General features: G+C 39.1%; 1 protein-coding gene across 9 annotated transcripts in view; it reads left to right on the forward strand.

Annotated features, from left to right (window-relative positions):
* Positions 1–18664, forward strand: part of DOCK10 (dedicator of cytokinesis 10) — a 130533-nt gene that overhangs the window by 55737 nt on the left and 56132 nt on the right. For all 9 annotated transcript variants that reach the window (XM_014960680.1, XM_014960677.1, XM_014960682.1 and 6 more), the window contains exons 8-15: positions 4302–4485; positions 6133–6218; positions 7821–7904; positions 9038–9193; positions 10713–10934; positions 11663–11785; positions 12413–12495; positions 18457–18579. In XM_014960680.1, the coding sequence (XP_014816166.1) occupies positions 4302–4485; positions 6133–6218; positions 7821–7904; positions 9038–9193; positions 10713–10934; positions 11663–11785; positions 12413–12495; positions 18457–18579 (1061 nt within the window). The remainder of the gene's footprint in view (positions 1–4301; positions 4486–6132; positions 6219–7820; positions 7905–9037; positions 9194–10712; positions 10935–11662; positions 11786–12412; positions 12496–18456; positions 18580–18664) is intronic.

Below are 18664 nucleotides of genomic sequence, written 5' to 3' on the forward strand. Positions count from 1 at the left end.
AGCCAGAAATGCCCGACCCCCCCTTTTTTGTTGTTTTTCCCCCTAAGATTGGGTTCTTAAATTTCCCCCCCCCCCCCTTGCTCTGCCTTTCCTCTAATTCTGTTAATATATTTCCCTTTTTTCTTTTTTTCCCCTCTTTTTTTTGCATTCTAAACCAGATGTTATCTTAAACAGTATGTTACTGTGTTTGATGTAGCCCCATTTGTCACTAAATAAAGACATTACTTTTTTTTTTTAGCTGCACTTTACCAATCTTTACTGCTTAAGTAGTAACAGTGCTAGTGTGGACTGATTTGAAGGTTGCTTTGAAATAAACGTTTCAGATAATGCAAGGGAAGACCCCCTGATAAACACATGCTTTTGTTGGTTGGGAGGTCTCTCCTTTGTCCCTAAATAGGCCCTTTAGAGCAAGAAAAATAATCAGTGAGTAATTCATATTTGCTGACAGCCCCGTGCAGAACCTCATTCGTGCACCCAGGGAAGTACCCAGCTCTGTAGGGAGTGACTGTTTCCCCTGTGTAGTTGAAAAGGGTGGGTTTTTCTACAAACAGTTGTGGGGACAAGATGGAGATAAATGTGTAGAAGGACAATGATGTTTGGCTGTGTCAGTCCATTGGCTTGAAAGACCCTGGCTGCCAGCTTGGAATTGTGGTAGAAGTGATAGAGGAGATTCTTATACAGAAATCATGTTTAGAAATGACTGCATCTCCTGCTTGCTGGCAGTGTGTGCTTTCTTTGAAAACGGGTCTCAGCAAGACCTCTAGTTAAGCCCTGAATGTCATGGTAAGTGTGATTTTAGGTACAGATTTAATGCTCTTCTAGAGAGTGTCTCTTCTGCTGTGTTGTTTCTGATGACACTCCATGATAGCAGAAATGTCTTGACTGTAAGATTTCTGGCCTTTTTTGACTAACCTCTGACAAAAAAAGCTCAAGAAACCTTTGAAATCCTCCTCCTGAACTTTGGCGGCTGCCTTCTATATCTACAGTGTTCCTGCAGATTGTCCCAAACTGTTTGGACTGCATGTTCCCCTCTCACCTCCCCCAGACACTAGTTTCCGGGACTGTTCTTCAATTGACAGTTAGAATATGATGCGCAAATTTATGGGCTACCTTCACTAGCAAGAATTGAGGGTCTTAGTTGAGGGCATAATAGGGCAAGTATCATCAGCTATCAAAGCCTGTGATGAACTTAGAATCGTAGGGCAGAAAAACAAAACCTGGCTTAGAGTTGCCATGAAAAGGGGTGACCATAGAATGTGGAGAGAGAGTTGGGTAAAACTGAAGATTTAGAGGAAAACTGTGATGTGAAAGTTCTGATTTAATGAGTTTTAATACCACTATGAATCATTGAACTCTCTACGAATGTCTTTGAGTTCCTGTTTGATTGAGGTTGGATATCTAAATTGTACTTAATATCCTGGAGAAATCGCCTCCAGATAAAATAAAAAATACTTCCAAAAGAATTCTGTTATTTTGGAAGAATGACTATGCAGGCATTAGACTTAGCCTGATGTTTCATTTATAGTTCATCCATAGTTTCTTTTTGAATATTTCCTTCTGGAAGAAATTTTAAACTTGAAATTAAGTGTTGAAGATTACAAGTCAACCTCAAGGTCGGCATACCATATGGAAGGACTTAAAGAGAAGCAAATTGAGAAATGGTACCTTTTTTTTTTTTTTTTTCCCCTGTTAACTCATCAGGAAGAAAATAGTTGGCTTTAGATACGAAACAAAGACTTTGCTGTAGATCTCATCTGCTTGCCAGAAGTCTGAAGTGCAGATGGAAAAGTGGATATTGAAGTTTTCCTGCCCTAATGTTTTAAGATTCAGCATGTGAGATGTATTGCTCTATTAGATAATGTCTAATAGTGTTACAGTGCCAAAGATCTTGGCCATGTCTGTACGGGGAAGTACATAATATAGACAAGAAATGCATTCAATTTAATGCTCTTTATACTTTCTAAACATAAATTGAAATGTAGCATTTATCTTTACAGATAGTGCATAAACTGGTATACATAATCCACATATACAAATAATCTGTCTTTAAAAGTTTTGAGTGGCCACTATCTAGGATTCTTGGCATAGGTTTGTTCAACTTCTAGCTCTTGGTCAAGCCCTCATGTTACATCAGTAAAAACATGTTTCAGTGAAATTTTAGTCCTTATTCTACATTAATTCAAATTAATGCAGTGATTGGAGGATTAGAGTGATTTCAGGATCAAGAAAAGTATTGGACTCCAAGAACCAATTGCTACAAATCCCAACCCTATTCCTACCTTATGTTGGGTGAACTAAAACTTATATCCCTGAAAGAATATTCTCCTCAATAAAGTACTTGAGAGGAAAACTATTTCCTACCAAGAGAATTTCCAGTAGCAGAAGTAAAAAATAACACATACACACACACACAATCCTAAATCAGTTTGAAAAGCCAAGATTTGACTGACTCTGTTGACCCAAGTAGCTCCAGAAGTTGTTCAGTCTTAACTGATTCCTGAGCTGGGTCATGACATGTAATTCAAGGACTGGAGTAAATTATTAACAACAGATTGCCTAGGAATCCTCTAAATCATATCTGCTGCTGGAAAAAAAATGTTCATGGAACTTCATTTTCAGCGTCTCGCGTTCTTGGTCTCCTCCTCTGCTAATCTGTATCAGATTCTGTCTCTTTCTCTTAAATAAAAGGATCACTACCATCTTACTGTCTGGTTTAGAAGCTATTCTTAGTAACCACTTGGTATGGGGCTGTACTGAGAAATAGTTATAGTATATAGAACTACGGGATACCTTTGTCATGTTATTTCAGACCGTTAATGAAGAAGAATAAAATTAAGTAAAATGACCAGTGGATGAATTGTTTTTCACTTGTCAGCATCCCTCCAAGGTTAGATGTGTCAACAAGGTGATGGCATTTTTCTGGAATATTGAAACAAAACAGTGGCACTCATGGTCCATAGTCAGTGGTTGTAGAAGTTTGATGAAGTGATGGGGGGATAGGATGCGTGAGTGTTCTTTCAGATTTAAGCAAGGCGGAGAGATAATTGATGGAACTGCTTCTGTAAGACTAAGAGATAAAAGCCTCACTAGTTCGATAAATTTGAGGAATGAAGCAAGTTATATTAGATCACATCACTTTGTATAATTCTATTGAGCAAGTTTCAGTAGCTTAGTTTCAGTAACTAAGAGCCTGTTAATTCTTATGAAAGATATTTATGGATTACTGCAGGTGAAATCTGGTGATACAGATCTGAGAACTCAATCTGTTGGCAATCGATTGGGCATTGGTTCTTATTCTGTACTTGAAAAGGGTAGCATTGCAATGGCTGAACAGCATTAAACCTCACCTTTGCCTTCTGCAAAGAATTGTTGAAATCGCCATAGTTGTTTTAGAAATCCTTCTAACACAAAGGCAGCAGTGGGAATTGTAACTTTTTCACGTGGAGGAGCTTGTCCTGTTGCAATCTTCCGGAGAGATTTATGGGTTAATCTCTATTCCAAGACTCGTGTCATCCCGAAGCTCTTTCAGAAAAATATAAAATGAATAAAATTATGTAGAAATGTTCTCATCCTGACCATGGTGTTTCTGACTTCATTAGATGCTCAGAAGTTATCTTTATGTAGCTTGTTAGCAGCATCTTTAAGTATCTCAAAACAGTAGATTTTATAGGTTGCTCACAATTAGCTTTGACCTATTCAGTTCCAGCCTCAGGAGTCTAGGATGGAGTAGTCTTTGATCACATGCTGACTTTACTTGCTTGCTAGTTTGAATTTGATGAACTCAGTCCTCTTCCCACTGAGCAAATATTCGTACAACTTAGCACTACTTAGTGTCTTTTTGAGTGTCTGGTGTGCTGGTAGGTGTAGGACTCAATCATCTCAGAGGTCCCTTCCAACCATGGTGATTCTGCGATTCTATAGGAGACTTGGTCTTTAGAGTTGTTTTCTCCAGAAAAGTTCAACTCATGTGGCAATGCTGTACTTCAACTTCAGACATCTTTCATCATTGCACATGGGAGGTATTCCCTACTGCATTATTGTCCATAGTCTTAGATTTCTATAGCTAAATAGAAGACGTATATTTGGCCATAGAAGACCTTAGATGCACAAAGATCCAACAATAAATTGACATAATTTCTATTAATATCACGCTACGTGTATTTTCCTTAAAGCCACTGAATTTTGCTTGAATGTTATTTTTAAGAAGTGACCAAATTCAAGTCAATCTTATGGATGCTTTTTTCAGTATCTTTTTATAATTAATTCTAGTGTTTATTTTTCTTTTCCATTTGTTCCAACAGAATAACAGGCTTAGGAAACATGCCTTTGAGTTGAAAATGAATGACCTCACATACTTTGTGCTGGCAGCTGAAAATGAGCAGGATATGGATGACTGGATTTCCACTCTCAACAAAATCCTGCAAATAAATCCAGAGGGAACCATTCAGGAGAGGAAAAGTGCAGATCTCACTGATCTGAAACTTGGTAAGAGTGAATAGTCCCTTGCATTGTTTTTTCTTAATCAAATGCAAGAAATTGAACCTTCAGATATCAGTACTGAATCATTTTAACTGCCTGAGTCTGTAATGGATTCTGCACCTATTGATTTCTGACGAAGCAGCACCAGTCTTTTGGCAATCCCTGAACAATCTCAGCTAACTGCCCACAGATCATTTTCAAAAGGCTGTGGGGGAGGTAAAGCTGCTCCCCACAAAGTCAGCAGGAGCAACGTGGCTCTGCTTTGCATATGCAGCTCTTTTTGAAATATAGTCCTCTCTGTCAATGATCTTGCTAGTACTTTGCTTTTTACTGTCTTGGGAGTCTGAAGGTTTTAAAGAGTTTTGTGCTGGAGAAAGGTTAGACTAGTTCTTTTTCCAGTGTTTTGTTTTCTTTAAAAATCTGGAGCTAATAATTAAAAAAAACCCTAGCTCTGTTATATTGCTCTTTCCCTGGAAGCTTATTGACTTTTCTTTTCTTGCTTTTTGAGTTTGCGTATTAATATGCTTTCACTGTGGAAGAAAGAATTGGATGCTTTGTTATACTGCACTCTTCCTGTGGCAGTAACTCATTCCTCCACATAATAAATCCACATTCAGTTTGGATGAACCCCAGCTGAAATTCTAAGACTGAAAACTTGAAACCTTAATATGGATTTGAACTGTTTGTGCTCTGAGCCGAATCAAAGCTTTGAATCCACATGCATCTAAATCTTGGGGAAGTTCAGAGCTAATTGAAGGCTTTAGGCTGGTGTTTATAATAAATTCTGATTTTGGAGGGACAGGATACTCTTCATATAGCCAAAGATGTTTTTTGTAATTTGGAGGCACAAGGGACTCGCACTTCAGAGTCAGAGAAGTGCTTTTGAAAATCCCACCCACAAGGGATATTAATGAAACAGGAAGAAATATGTGCATAAAAGGTCAAAGACATAAGGCTAACAGAAAACAGAAGTCTCTACTGTTAAAAAAAACTGATAACAAGAAACAGGAATGTACTATGGAGTTAACTTGTGAAAAGGCATGATGCTTTCTTGGCAGAAGAGCCCTAAGTGGCTGTAATGACTTATTTCGCATTGGGCTGAATTACCTCGTGAAAGCAGAACGGTCCCTGGTGAGCTGAGTAAAGCAAAGGGGTTGCTGTATCGTGCTGTTCTCTGGATCCATAGGTTTGCAGGAGTCCAGACTGCATCCCTCCCCTTCCCGAAGAGCGAGTAAGGTCCTGCCTGCCTCACTCAAGACTCCCTTTACCAGGAGTCTAAAATCTTTTGGTTGATATAAACCCTTGATGTTGCCTCAGAAGGGACCAAGAGAGCAAAGGAAGGTGCCTTTGTTGTGGCACGAATATTTGTCATAGACGACTATGTCAGATGTTTCACTGTGTAGAGTCAGGCCTCTTGTTTGAAAGCCTAAATACAGACTAAGGTACAGTAAGCACCACTGGGAAATGAGGTTGAGGAGGACAGGGGTTTCCATTAGCATCTCTTCCTTTTGTTAGTCTGATGATACTAAAGGGAATTAAAGGGAACAAAATAAATAGCAGGGTGATAGGTTTTGTTGTTTTTTTTTTTAACCCCAATGGTTATAGCAAGTATAATAAAAATATTTGCATGTTTTTTTCTTTCTTCTTTTCAAGACACTGCAGAGGTTTCAGTGAATTATGATTACTCGCAAGAAGAGACTGATTCTTCAGAGAACACCTTGCACCCAGACTTTGCAAAAGTAATGGATGTTATATTTGTCTTTACAAGCTTAGTGGAAAGTGCTATCTAGGTGAAAAACGCCTGCCAATAGATATCATAAATATTATGAAAGGCTTGAAAATATAGCACAGCCCATTGTGATTGTTAGAGCTACGACAAATGACAGGAATAATTTTTTTTCTGAACAGCTGATGGCTTTGTTTAAATGAGAAAAGCTGCACTGTGGTTTGATTTAGACCTGTGAAGTCAGTAGGGATCTGGTCCCTGCAGTTATCTGTGAAGTATTGACTCTCTTTAACTGCATTTCAGAAGACTTTAGTCCTTGGAGAGACAGGATTTCCTGTGTGACTTGCAAGGAAACAAGCCGTGAACTGCTCATCACCTTCTGTAATTTCATTGAAAGATGCATATAGTACCAGGGGAGGCGTTTTGTTTTCTGGATCTCATAAACTGCTTCATGTGGAGGAGATAATTGTAGACAGTGCTAAGAAGTTTTTGATGAAAAGCTAGATTGGAAATATTTCACTGCTTTTTCTTAAATGACTGCATGATGTTTGTAGTCTTCCGTCAGTGGGCTTCTATAGATACTATCTCTCTACGCAGCCAAATGCTATTTGAGGATGTTACTCCCACAGATTTGAACTGAAAGCTGTATATGCAAATGAGGACAGAATTTGGTCTACATCTTACTTTAGGTTGTATTCATATATATGAAGTCACAGAATCACAGAATCTTCTACGTTGGAAGGTACCTTAAAGATCATCTTGTCCAACTGTCAACCTAACTTTGACAAAAATAGACACCCGCACAACAAACAAAAAGTCGTCAGATAGAATTTAAAAACAGGAAAACAAAACCGAACCAACAACAAACCCAAAATAAAAACAAAACAGCCAACCAACCAGATAAAATGTAACAGTTCATTAAGGATAACAGCAGTATCTGATCATCTCGTCTGTGGATAGATAATTTCCAATGGTTTAGTTAATGCAGGTCTATCAAAGGTATCTTAAAATTATATCAAAAGACTACTATTGGCCTGCAGGTGGCTTCAGGAAGTTGTTGAGTTGGTTTTATCAGAGAGCTTATTATTAACTTAGGCATGTGTCCATCAGAAATAAAATGGGTGTGAGTGATCCTGCCTTGTGGCAGGAGAGGACTCCCAGCCTTGCCTCTGGGTGTCCTGCTGCACTCTGTGTGCCTGCCCACCTCTGAGCCTGGGTTGCACTTTCCTGCTCCCCTTTCTGCCCTTCCCCTGACGCAAGTGTTTTCTGTGGGGCTGGGTTTGTTTTTTCCTTCTTCCTCAACTTGGGAATCCCTAAATTTAGTGCAGCGATCCGCCATTCTGACATCTTACACTATGGATTCCTTACTAACAGATATGAATTTGAATTACTCAATTGATCTATTTTGAGGTTCCTTAGAAGTATATCATGGCCTGAAAATTCCTGCTTCACAAGCATGTAACCTTCAAAGAGTGCTTGAAGGTGCTTTGGGATAACTACTGCAGAAATGAGAAGTGTTGTTACAAGTGAAACATTGATCATTCATTTAGAAGTCTAACAACTCTATGGATTTCTGTTCTTATGCAGAAAACTAATTTATTATCTGTCACCACAGTACATTACAGAAACAGAAGAAACAGTGAAAGCCTCTCGAAATACAGAGCGACTAAACCTTTTCTCTTTGGATCCTGATATAGCAGTAAGTGAAATAATATACTTTTTAAGCTCTTAGAAGTGTTAAAATACATGCGGGCTGAGCTAACTGGGTTAGCTAAGCCACTGGAGTGGACTGGAGATCAGCAAGCAACTGGGTATACCTGAGACTTCAGCTTTGAAGGGTGAGGGCAGCTGTCTCTAGTCAGTAAAGATTTCTGTATAGACTCTGCCCATGTCTGATCACAGAGCAGTTGAGGATGGAAGTGACCTCTGGAGGTCATCTAGTCCAGTCTAGCTAAGCTTTGACTGAAGATCATCTAGTCTAGTCTAACTAAGCTTTGATTCATTAAAGCAAGCTGGAAATATTGCAGGAGGGAACCTTCTCTTGGACCGGGAAAGTTACAAGAACAGTGTTTTTATTGTTATACATTACACAGAATTTAACTACAAAACTGTGAATGGATATAAAAAGCAGTGGGAAGGTACAGTCAGAAGTACAAGGGGCTATCTATGTGAAAAAAATTTTAGCTGGAAGTGTAGGAAGTGCAGGTTGCTTTTCTTTTTGTCGTCAGTTTGCTTGTCATTTAGTGTCAAAGTTCATAATTCAAATAATGTTATTCTTTGCACTGAATGTATGTTTTTGGTGATTTAACTGGAAACTTTAGTTAAAAAGAAGATGTAAGTAAAATTGGGTTCAATATATATTCAGACTTGAACCTGTTGTCAATCAGCGGTAGCACCATTATAAAAAATTTTAAGCAAATTGAAATAATGATGAGTTGCTTAAGTAAGGAGAAAGGAGGGAAAAGGTCTAAAATCTAATCCTAAAATGTGGTGTTATCGTCTGAAAATATGAGGCTGTTTAGCTTTTAGTTTCCTCATATAGATTAACGTTTCAAAAGCAGTCAATAAACAACAAAAAAAATCTGTTCTGAAGTTATAGAATCCCTTATTCTGCCTCTGACATTATATATGTTCTCAGGCAATCTTTTTGCTTTGCTTCGTGATCTACAAATTAGGAATAACATTCATTTACAATAGTAATGTGAAGCTATCAGCAGTGATTTTTTTGAGATTTTCAGGTGCTTCATTGATTGTCAAGGCCTCTAACAAAGCTACTTAGTTTTGGAATGCCATGGTCTTCCTATGCATAACAAATTGCCTAACTTATTTCAGTCATTGAATCCTCAGAAAAAGGAATTTCCAGGGACAAACTCGGTGCTCAAGCCATTTGAAGAAAAGCCTGCAAAGAGAATCCTGGTAACTTGCAAATCCCTCAGTTTGAATCTCCAGGCCTGTGTTACTGAAAATGAAAATGATCCTTCAACCAACGTAAGCTTTACTTATTTCCCTGCAATTTTTCTCTCTCTTTTTTTTTTTTTTCTTTTTTTTTTTTTTTTTTTCTCTTTCCCCTCTCTTTCTGTGTACTTCTTATTTTGGAAAGAAAAGGTAAAAGGAAAGCTGTATTATGCACGCATTCATTCCTCGTCTGCCCATCCCTTTGAATTGAATAATAAAACTGATAAACTTCTCAGTTAGTATTTTGAAGCTGATTTAGATTTTAGACTTTTAGCTACAGTTCATTGAGGAATTAAAAATTTTAAAATCCTTGAGGATTCTTAACAATTGCTATAAGAAGAACAAGTTTAAACTGCCAAGACATATGTAGGGAGACAATTGAGAATCAGTTGCTGGTGAACTCCAGAGAGAGACCAGGAACCAAGCAGATTAAATTACAGAAGGGAAGGCAAAATAGACTGGATGCTTCATCTAGTGGAACAGCCCAGCTAAAATCAGGACAAACCAGAAAATTTAGTTCTTATTTAGGAAAAAATGGCAGGGAAAAGTGACATGTAGCTACTAGTCTATAGCTTTTAGTCAGTTCTCATCTGAAGCAGGAAAGTTTTGGAAAATTAGTGTCCTGGCAACTCAACTTTCATACATTACATATTGAGGCATTGATTTTTGTTGTTTTGTTTTTGTTTTTTTCATTTGAAGATGACCTCTACAGTGATGCATATTCAGCAAGATGTAATCAATACTCTTGTTTTGGCAGACTGGAATAACTGTTTAAATGAAGTCATGATAACTGTACCAAGGGCATGCAACAATTCACCATAGAGGCGGAAAAAGCATAGAATGTTCTATCTGCTATGTGTTGCTCCTTATCTATAAAGTTTTAAGATTATTATTTCTGGACAGCTCAGAAGGTCTTATTCTTATTCTGAGACTCATTAATTTCATATTATGGAGGCTCTTTGGAGGTTACTTACAGTCATAGGACTCAGTTCCCTGGTACTATGTGATAGAATAAGTGGGTGCTGTCAGAGCAATTTGAATGCTCTTGGTTTTGTAGCAAAATGGAACATGTGTTTCCCACAGAATAATACACCCACACATTTGTGTTTGTACCAGTAAACATTTTTGATCTACTTAAATTTGTCATCTTTGTACTGCATTTCTGACGATCCCTGGAAAGCCCACCCTCATTCTTCTTTCTTTTTCTTTAATTCTCTCTGTTCATTTACTCTAATAATTATCTGTGACAAACACATTTGTTTTTTAATCTTTGAGTTTCTAAGTGAGCTGTCAATTACTCTTCTGTCACATTGTTAACAAACTACTTTTAAAAGCCCCTAAAACCACATGGTTGGAAACGACCTTTGGCAAGGGTGTGTGTGAGTGTGTGTTTTTAATGGATCTCATAATTTGTAAATAATGTTTGTTTGCTTTCTTTTTTAGAAATGTTTGATTGCTTTTTTTTTTTTTAGCCTTAGGAACCTATTAAAAGATAGAGTTTACCCCACTAGTCTCAGTTACTACTATATTATGTTTCTGGTATTTTCTCCAGGTAGAGCCGTTCTTTGTGAGCGTGGCGCTGTATGATGTCAGGGATGGCAGGAAGATCTCTGCTGATTTTCACGTGGATTTGAACCACACACTCGTTAGACAGATGATTTCAGCTTCCTCATTGTCATTAGAAAATGGCACTGTAGACAATATAAACTCAAGCCAAACGGAAGAACCGCAGGTCAAGGGGTTCCCAGAAGAATGGCTGAAATACCCAAAACAGGTATTTCATGTGTGACTTAGTGACACGTGACTTATTTTATTTCAGTAGCAGTATAATTTTCATCCGAGCATTTATTTGTACTATCAGTAGTTCTTTTTTTCAAGAATACTCTTTTTTTGTGCATCAGTGGTACTTGTATACACATGCTTGATTTTTGAGCTCCTTGTATAGACTTTAAAACCTTTTACAATCAAAACTTTGAAAAAAAAAAAAAAAAAAATTTAGTCTGTTGGAGAACCCACCCACGTTTCCTGTGCTGTTTGGTTTCGTTTGCTGACTTCTCCCAAACCAGCCAAACAAAATTACAACTTAAAGCGACACCGAGATGCTGCATTAATCTCAAAATACTTCCACATTCTTGCTGTTGCTATAAGCCTCACCCTGAAACCCCACGCATTACCTTTTCTTCTCCCTGTCATTCCCCTGCGGTGTGACTGACTGAGGACAGCATTTAAGTAAGAGGAGCAGTTAGGTTAGGTGATACTGCTGTGGTCATACTGCTGTTTGACTTGAGTCAGTCTGTTCGCAAGGTGCTGCTTGTGCACAAGCTACTTCAGCACCAGCACAGAGATTTTATTTTCCATCTGGCTGTATTGAATATGTAGAGATGATAATCTTCCATAATCCTTTCTGAATTTGTTTTGTTACTGTTTCCATCAACAGAGAGCACCGGCTCATTTTTCCAGTATTGCTATATACTGTTTAACTGTTCTCTCTTTTATCCACAGGCTCTTTTCTCCATAAGTAATCCTCATTCTGAGATAGTATTAGTGGCAAAAATAGAAAAGGTGCTTACAGGAAACATTGCCAGTAGTGCTGAACCTTACATTAAGAATCCTGATTCTTTTAAGGTAATGTAACAGGAACATCCGTTTGTTCTTTGTCAGCTTCAGCCTGTTGGAAGCTGAAGACTTTGCAAATTGTGCTTAGAAGTGTCACCAGTATGTGGTTGCTGAACAGGAGGAGCTCACAGGAGGCCCACATCTAAGAAAGCAAATGGCCAAGTTCCATTGACTGAATGAATGAAGTACCATTTATCTGCAACATACAAACGGATTCATGGTGCATTCCTATGCTAGTTATGTCTCAGCAGAGCGAAATTCTCTTTCACCTAATTCTTTTAGGAATTATGAGTTAGTGCACTTCATATATGTGAAAAGTTGGGGTAGGCATCTGTTACATGCTGAGATCGGGCAGTGAATCTGCATTGGGTATATTACAGAAAACTAGAAAAATAACTGTAACTAACACAGTTCTGACTAAAGGGATGGTGGAGGGGTTTAATTTGTCAGTATCATCATATTCATCTGTGATATCTTTGCTGTCCACCTAGGACCTTCTGTTATGGGCAGTATCAGGCTACATTTTTTTAGGGACACTATAGCCTCTTCAGAAGAGGAGTGCTTGGATGTCCTCTGTGCTACATTTCAGATATTATAATGATATTGATGAAATAATTCATATTTTCTTTTTTGTAGTGTGCACAGAAAGTGTTAAAATCCAATAAACAGTTCTGCAGCAAGCTGGGGAAATACCGTATGCCATTTGCTTGGTCAGTGAGGTATGTATTATTCTTTTTATAATTTTATAAGAGTCTTGTAGGTTATTCTGTTCTTGGACTTCTGTGGCTTCTGACCATGGCAGGCCAGGTGGAGAGCTGCCTGAAGCTGTAGGGAGGAAGGAGAAGTGAGTGCTGGGTGGAAAAAGTCCCACTGTGGCATTGCCCATGACCATGAGGGACAGCTGTGTGGCTGTGGGCTGCTGGTGTGGAGGTATGGAGCAACCAGAAGTGCACAGTTTCCCCTGCCATGCAGAGCAGAAAGCTTGTGATTTTAGAACATGGTGCTTAGATGGCAAAGAAGAAAACATTCAGTAAGGTACAGCCGTTTGAAGAGTTCATTTATTTTTTATTGACGTACCTTTTTATCAATATCCAGTAGGAACAGGAGAAGTATGTGTGTGCTTAAGAGAAAGGCAGATAATGTGCTCTGGTCTGTCATCACAAGCTCAAGGATACTCATTAATATTTAGTACTTCTGTGTAGCCAAAGCACCATTCATCAAAACTGTATTGATGGGTGTCTCTGGGTTGACAGCGCTACATTTAGCGTGGAATGGCGAGAGGTGCAGGGTTGACATTAGTCTGACTTGAGGTTTTTTATTAACTCTGTCTTGTCTGCCTGTGGTCTGTGGAGGTACCATCAGTGGTACGTCCTGTGCAACTCAGTCATTGCTGTAGCTATCTTTAGGTGGCATGTTGATTTTCACTAGCTCAGAGTCTGCCGAGTCACTCTTGCATGTGGATAGAGCTCAAACATTCTTCCACATCTTCAGCAAATCTTATCGCAGAGTGTTTTTTGGAAAAAAATAATCACCAAAAGAATAACAAAGCCAGAAAGATTTTGTTTCTTATTTTGAAGGAAGTACGTTTCCCTTTGATAAGATTCTCCAAGTGGCAAACCCTATTGCCTATGGGTGAGAGGGAGTAGGAGGAACGGGGTTTGGGCTGTGCCATCCTATTCTGTAGGCGGACACTGGGCTGTGTATGCGCCGTGGCTGCACTGCTCAAGCATGTTACATAGTACTGGGCCTTGGCCCAAAATTGTAGCTGCAGGTCTGCACATGCTCTGCCTAAGAGAAGCCTAACAGACATGAAAGAAGTTTTTACTTCTGTCGCCATAAGGTGGATAACACCTTAAACACCTGTCAAGCTGGGGTGCACTGAGAAAATGGTGCTTTTCGGAAGATTCTCCTCTCCTTTCAGTTCCCTGTTATTTCAGATATTTTATCATTAAAATACCAGTTGGCAACTCCTTGGTCATCTGAGACATAGTGTTATAGCTGCATAAATTTATTTTTTAATAACAGGCCACTTTGATTTGGAGTAAGGAATATAATCTTGATTAGGTTGAGCTTGACTAACAAATAGTGCTCCACCAGATTTAAACCTGCATATGAGTTTTTTGGGTTCTAGTAACATGGTATATGACAGCAGCAGTTTCCAGTCACCACAACCGTGTGAGGAGAAGCATTTTATATAGATGGATTGCTCTGCTTAGCTGCTATTCATCAAAGTTGAGCACAGCTGTTGCTGCTGCTGCACTCAACACTATGTATCAGATAAAGGAACAGACATTGTCTTTTTGGGAATTCCATGCAGATTGGTTAACTGGCACAGGCTGGAATGGGGCAAAGGACATAAGGCAGCATGAGAGCAATAGAGCTCTGTCTGAGAGGAGTGTGATGCTCAGTACACTGAGCATGAGAATACCCGGGAGTCTGAACCTTCCTCGGTCTTTGAGACTTTTTGTCAATGGAAGCCCTTGGCTCTAGTCCCATATTTTTTCAGTTTCAGAGATGGCAATGGCCTGCTTCAGTTGGTATTCTCTCCAAAATTACAGGCTGCTTTTTCAATATGCAGTCCACAGTCTTAGAAAATAAAATCAAGAAGATCTCCACATCATACATTTTTGCTTTCCCTGGGACATCATCAGATCATGCCTAAATATGTTTGCCTGGCCAATATTTCTGGCTGTGATTTATCAAATACAAATTGGAATATACACTTATGGTGTTAGCAAATGCACAGTGAGTTCACTGTTTTGCACACTTACTGTGTGTGCGTTACACAGACGGCCTGCACGTGGGCAGAGGGCATAGCTGGGGTTTGTGGACATCCCTCAGGTCCAGCAGGCAGTGTTGTTTGGATGGTGAACTAATTCAGTGCTTCACTGCCCATACCATTAAAACGCTTTCCTCCCATCTGTAGAATTAATTGCAGAAAATATACTTGGGTGTGTTTATCAGCTCTTAAAGTTTTTGATTATGAATCATATGAGATAACATAGTTTAAAAATCATTGACTAAATATAGCACATGTATGAGCTTGCTGTTATCAGTGATGTTGCACAAGAAATTTATTTAGTTCATTGGGTCAAATTCTGCATTTATGTACATCTGTTTGTGTATTAACATTACTTAGGACTCTCTTTGGTAAAAGCAAAGTATAATTTGGCCCTATAAAACCTATTTCTATTTTCACAGCTTGAAATGAGAGTGATAGCCTCCTGTGGAAAGTTCTACAGGGAAAAAATGGTTTGGCTATGATAAATAGCAAAACCCTGGGTTTGGAAATGTGTTTTCCAGTTATTTCATTCTGGCATTAACCACACTCCTGTTTTTGTGTGGAAATTTTCCCCCCTTAAAGCAGTTACAGATGGCCACAGTGTGATTTTTACATATCCATTCACTGAGCCAAAATCTTGACAGTTGAGTATTGTGCATGTGACTGAAACTCTGAATTAGCTCATGTGGCATCCAGTTTGTTAGCATCATTCAAAAGCATGACTCAGGGTTCCTCCCTGATTTCTTGCTGGCGTTGGTGGTATCTGGTGTCTGTATGCTCTTGCAGGTATAATTATGGTATGTGTTAGAATTACAGTGTGTCAAATTCATCTTCCATTCTCATATTCCTGCCAGAACTGCCAAAGTTTGCAAATATGTGCCTGAGCTACATATTGTAGATGTGTGGAAACTTCACTCACAGAAATTATTTTTTACACTCTGCTGTTCCTTCAAACCTTCTCCACCCTCATAAATTTCATGTTTTAGAGCCTAGTAGTTTAATCCTTTAACACGTTGGGCAGCTGCTGGTTGGGTTCTCACCTGGTGTAGGTTGATGTAGCTGAAGGTAGTGAGGCTACACTGATTTACAGTAGCTGCATATCTCACAATTAATTTCTAACCCTAGAGGTGAGCAATTTTCCCACGAATCATAAGCCGCTAATTAAAAAGTAGCTTTTTCAATGTTAAATTATGACCATTGTGTAGGCTTTCCATGCTTTAAGAATTTTTATGATTGTGGACTATCAGCTAACAATGTCAGAACAGTAGAATTGTAGAAACACTTTAAATACCGAGATGATGTTTTGCTTTCTTTAGTGAAATCTGTTCATTTATTTTCCCCTAAATTAACACCTTCAGAATCTCTTCAGGATTTTAGCTCTATGAAATTTTTCTTACTAAAATCTCCCTCTAACCGACAGCAAGGAATCGTTAATACATTAGAGAAATATTGGAGTCCTGGATTGCAGAAGTGTTTTATTGCATTTCCTTTTCTTTGCTGTGAGGGTTGTCATTCTCAAATGCCTTCAGCATGTTCACTGTGACAAGGATCGCTTTTGTTCCACCTGCGCTCAGCAGCCTGAAAGGATCTAGCAAAACATGGGATTGTGATTACTTAACTGCAGGCATAATACTTGCTGCTCTGGCAGCTCTTCAGCTTTAATGAGCCAGGGGAACAGAGACACCAGCACGGTTTGACCAGCACAAAGCCATCTGACTCTTCTCTCGGTGCACAAAACATACCTGGTTTTAAGAAAAATTACCAGGGTTTCAATGGACATCTAATTTGCTCTTGTAGTGGCAAGAGCTTTATGTTAATAAGGTATTCTGTGTAAGTTGGAAGAATACAAATACCTGTTTTGTAGTGTGGATACCTGGTTTCGTGCCTTTAATTTTGTCCTGGGTGTATTATTTAAGCTGGGATATTCTGCTGAACTCACGAGGAACAGTTGTAGAGGTAGGGCACAAGATACCGAGGGAGCACTGATGCTGGGGAGGAGTGGTTGTAGGCAGGAGGACTCTAAAACCTTTCTGACTCCACACCAGAGTGGCCAGAGTGGAGGAGGTGGTGATGGTGTGTCCCTGAGCCTCCCGGGAGGCAGTGATAGGTGCTCATCACCACTGACCTGGAGTGAGCTACTGCCAGCATGGACCTGGTTCATTTTCCTTCTACACTGTGAACACCCCCAGCCCTGCTGTGCTGTGCAGTAGGTTGCTCAGTGTCAGAGCCTGCACGGGAATTAGTTAATAAGTTGCAGCAGAGCCTGGTTTTGCTCAGCATCACATTGCAGAGCCCAGTGGCACAGCGGAAATAACTCACCGAATGTTTTAGTCCTCTCTGTTAGTCTGGAAAAGGACGCAGTGCTGAGTCCAAGAAACATCAGTGTCACCAATACTGTAGTAATGATTAAATTTTATCTTTTTTTCCCTTTTTTTTTTTTTTTTTTTTTATCTGACAGCAGTTTAATAGGATTTGTGAAGTGGTGGCTGCCAGAAATCAGATCTGGTTTCTCTGTAACAACAAGATTTTTGACATGATGTGTTGGTGTGGACCTTATTCCCTCTAACTGCTGGAGGCAAAAATCTGATAGAAGAGAGTTGATTATTCTCTACAGTTACAAAGAAATTAAGTAGTGGTGCTTCTCTCAGTTAATTAAGTTAAGACACGGTGCATTTATACTTATCCTTGGGATCCTCTTCCAAAGGTTTACTCCATTATTTTGCATCTGGCAACAATTTGTGCTGGCATCAATTCTTCTTGCTGGCAGTGGAACAGAGAAGTAAATTAAGGAAGCAAGATTGGCCAAATGATTCACAAAACAGCACTTAGTGTCAAAAACATTTTACTTTTGTTAAGAAATGTTTTTACATACTACCGTTGAATCCAAGGTTCATTAATTGGGTAGCTGTTACATTATCCAGTCCAGCCAGCATGTGTGACCCTTGGGGATATACAAAGGGTACTGGAATGTCTTAATTAACTCCTGCAAGTGTCAATGAGCAGGAATGGAAATATCTGGGAATGTTTTCCTGTGCTCACAACAGCTAATACTTACTGCTCCCAGTTACAGACAGATATCCTTTTTTTCCGTTTCACTTGGCACTTCGTAGCTAGTTCACCAAAAATGTAGTCAATGCTCCACAAACTTGTTTTGTGAAGGAAAGCTAAGCCCTGGTGAGTGGGTGTCATGCTCCTGGAAGACACAGAACAGATTTATTACGCAGGAAAATTCAGTAGAAGTCTTTAACCTGGTTCTGCAAGAGCATACATTTCTTTACGTGGTAAGATGTACTGGTTGGGATTTGTCATCTTGCCATGATTTCTGTTACTTAAAATTATCATGATCTTTATTGGATAATAACTTCTTGGATGAAGCTACCTACTGATATAATGAATTCTTCAAAATGCTTCCTTGAAATAAGGAGAAGGCAGCATTACAACCAGGGTGATGGAGGGGTGGGTGGGACGTAGGGCTGGCTCCGGTGTGACGCTGTGCACTTCCAGTTCTCTCGAGTGAGACTTGGCTACAGAAGAGGGGAAAAAATGGTGGATGCTGAACTCTATGGCAATCTGTTCTAGCATTAATCCCCAGCAGCTCCCAATTGTGAGCAGTCACACTGCACCTGAGGTCAGTGGGGACTGTCTGCATCACGTCAGATTAGACAAGGTCTTAAGTCTTCACAGGACCGGGACTGCACATTTGAGTAACCTGAAACGGCCTGTGCTTCTGCAAATGTACAGCTCGGAAGAGCTGTCTTGTGTGAAGCTCTGCAGGGGGCCTTAAAAGTTGTGTAAGAATTCATATAATGACCTAGTTAAAAGATTACATGACAATTTCAAATGTTCAAATATATATGGGTAAGTGTTAATAAACATGTCATTTTTTCTTTCTTTATAGACCAGTGTTTAAAGATAATCAGGGAAATGTTGACAGAGACTCCCGATTCTCACCTTTATTCAGACAAGAAAGTAATAAGATTTCCATGGAAGATTTGATTAAACTAATAGCAGAATACAGAAGGTAAGGAACAGATTTTAATTTGGTTTGAGAAGGAATAAAAAGCTTTATAAAGCTGTGCAGAATAATTTTCACAGCTTTTTTTTCT

Source organism: Calidris pugnax, unplaced genomic scaffold, assembly GCF_001431845.1.
Source record: "Calidris pugnax isolate Ruff unplaced genomic scaffold, ASM143184v1 scaffold398, whole genome shotgun sequence".
NCBI lineage: Eukaryota > Metazoa > Chordata > Aves > Charadriiformes > Scolopacidae > Calidris > Calidris pugnax.